At 41.3% G+C, this 2,776-nt stretch overlaps 1 protein-coding gene across 1 annotated transcript; it reads left to right on the top strand.

The window, feature by feature from the left end:
- Nucleotides 1–910: 910 nt before the first annotated feature.
- Nucleotides 911–2,180, top strand: LOC147433663 (uncharacterized). The gene is made up of 2 exons (XM_086489770.1): nucleotides 911–1,035; nucleotides 1,344–2,180. The coding sequence occupies exons 1-2, from the start codon at nucleotides 1,013–1,015 to the stop codon at nucleotides 2,041–2,043; spliced, it is 723 nt and encodes a 240-aa protein (XP_086345896.1). The 5' UTR covers nucleotides 911–1,012; the 3' UTR covers nucleotides 2,044–2,180.
- The last annotated feature ends 596 nt before the right edge of the window (nucleotides 2,181–2,776 follow it).

Here is a 2,776-nt window from a genome sequence, read left to right as displayed (position 1 = left end):
ATTATTCTCTATGTTTATTAAATCTATCTTTTTATGAAAGTATTAAAATATTCTTTTGTTTCAGTTTTACAATGTGTCTTTTTATTTTATTTTATTGTCAAAAAAAAGCACAATGGACACTTTTAACCTTATTAGCCTGCTAAAGGCCTTAGTGCTCTATGAATGAAGATCATTCAATTTTCATTGCTTGACAAGTGTCTCCAAGGAGGCTTAAAAGTCTTATGAATAAAAAGAAATCATGGTCTTTCAAATACTATTTTCTAAAGTTGCATTCACTTTTTTGGATTAAAATACGTATTAATAGGAGTTTAATCTCATGATGCAAAGTATTGATAAAAGGTCCTTTCATTTAAAAACTTTATACATATTTATTTAACTAATTTATATTATTATTTTTTTATGTTTATTAAATTGTCTTTTTAATGAAAATGCATTAAAATATGTTTTTTATTTTATTGTTTTGATTTTACTTCTCAAATTTTTTTGTTGCAAAATGCTAACATGAAATGTGCACCTTTCACATTATTTAAGTGGGGCCCTTCGCAATATACAAACCATTTGTGATTATATAGGTATGATAGCTAATACAATTTTATATTAAAAAGACATCTTCTTTTCAGGAGAGTGTCATCATATCCAGCAATGAAGGCAGGAACGTTATCCTCGTGTGTCTCACTGCAGACTTATCCGACATGTGGCCAATAGGTGCTTTGGGCAGCCTCGAGTAATTTCTAAAATCACCCCCTTTTCAGGAAGGGGAACAGTGCTGCTCGGAGCTTCGGACATCTTCTTTTCAGGAAAGTGTCATCATATCCATCAATGAAGGGAGGAACGTTATCCTCGTGTGTCTCACTGCATTGGTCTCGCCACTCAACTGCCTTTTTGTGGCTCTCGTCTCCGCGCTATCCATAGGCAGCAATGTCCCACCCACGCTATATTTATAAAACGCAGACCAGATCATCGCATTCGCATATCTAGCTAGTCTTTTAATACGTTGAAACGCCCAGCAACCATGGCTTCCGCTAGCGCCTGCAGGTGGGCAGGAGTTCTTCGTGCAGCATTTGAGAAAATTGGCTTCTTTCCTCTTTATCATATTAATGCTGTTTTAGGATACGATGCAGAATTAAAGGGTCTTCTCTCTCTCGTTTTCTCATGTTTTAGCTATATATCAAGTAACCAAAATAGGAGAGAGAGAGAGAGAGAGAGAGAGGGAGAGAAATGACTGATCTTGACGTCATATATTATTGTCAGTAATTTGCATGCACAGCGTAGACATCGACCTGGTAGTATACGATGTTATTTGAGATATAATTGACAGGTGTTACTGTGTGCTGTGTGTGCAGAAGCTGCCCCTACTGCAAGCTGAGGAAGAGTTCTGCTATTCATGTACTATTAATGGTGATGGTTATGATATTGGTATGCGACGGCAGTAGTACAACAGCGAATGCAGAGAACAGTCTGTGTCCCTTGGAGGACCTGGGGTTTTTGCCGGTGTACCCATACTGGTCGCTGTGCATTAATCCCGCTGTGTATGAGACTGAGGGGTACATGTTGCAAGGCCTGGGGGGTAGCGGCGGCGGGTATCTAGCGCCGGAGTGGGACGAGAGCAACTCAACGTACTACGTGCGGCTGTCGGAGGAAGGCGCCACCTACGTATTGACCAACCCTAGCGATGACATCCGCAATTTCGTGGCGCAGGCCCAGGATGTCTACTTCACCAACTCCAACAGCGGCAGAGTTCTGTCTTGGCGCCAAGAAGGCGACGAATACTTCCTCGTGGAGGTCGACGTTGACGACCAGTACTCCGCCTTCCAGTTCCTTGCATCCACCTACTCTTTGCCCTGCCCTGCCATCCTCACTGCTCGCTGCGTAGCCTACTACGTTGCCTCCTACTCCGACTCCTCGCTGGGCCTCTCCTACTACGAAGAGGATGGCGCTACTTACTTCAAGAAAGGCCAAGACCTTTCTTCCATCGGTATGGTCCATTTGGGTGGGCGTAATGTCAACAAGAACAACAACATTGACATAGCTTCCGTGGTATGAGAGAACCCCTGCCCCCAGCTTCAATATTGCTGCAGAGGCGCTGCACATATTGCGCAGCTCATATGCTCGCCACTAACCAGCAGCGTTTCATCAATAAATGAAATGAGTGAGCAACGTTTCATCGTTAACTGAGTGCCTCTCTCGTGTAATTCATTCTCTTCTCATCTCTCTCTCTCTCTCTCTCTCTCTCTCTCCCCCCCCCCCCCCCCTCCCCCCCAAACAAAGTATCCGGAAATTGGGAGTGAAGTTTCAGTCATGCCTCCCCTTTTGCCTAACTAGAGATGTTTATTAACATTCTATATGTTATATTTTCTTTTTTTTTGAGTAATATTTTAAAAAAATATACGTAATGTCAAAATGGATATTTAACCATAAGTAGGGATGCAAAAAGTGTTATATTGCCAATGTAGAACAATAAATAGTACTTGTACTAGGTCACAAACCCAAGTCATGGCCTATTAGAGTGTCTCCAAGCAAAGTAAGCGTGATCCAAGGCTAAACCTAGTACTACATCTACCAACTCAAATTGCAAATGGTCTAATAACAAGAAGTGAGCCCTAAGAATATTTGTCAATGTTTGAGAACTAGTTATCTTGTTGAACAACACACATAAGATTGAATAAGAGGGAGTGCAAGGAGGTATGTGTGTGTCTTATGTGTTCTTTTTTTTTCTTGGTGAAGTGCTTGTTTTTCATTCTGTGTCATTTTTGCCTGGGGAAAGCTATTGTGGAAG

The sequence above is a fragment of the Adiantum capillus-veneris genome, chromosome 19, assembly GCF_014529385.1.
Source record: "Adiantum capillus-veneris isolate H3 chromosome 19, ASM1452938v2, whole genome shotgun sequence".
Taxonomy (NCBI): Eukaryota; Viridiplantae; Streptophyta; class Polypodiopsida; order Polypodiales; family Pteridaceae; genus Adiantum; species Adiantum capillus-veneris.
This window is presented reverse-complemented; position numbering and strand designations above follow the sequence as displayed.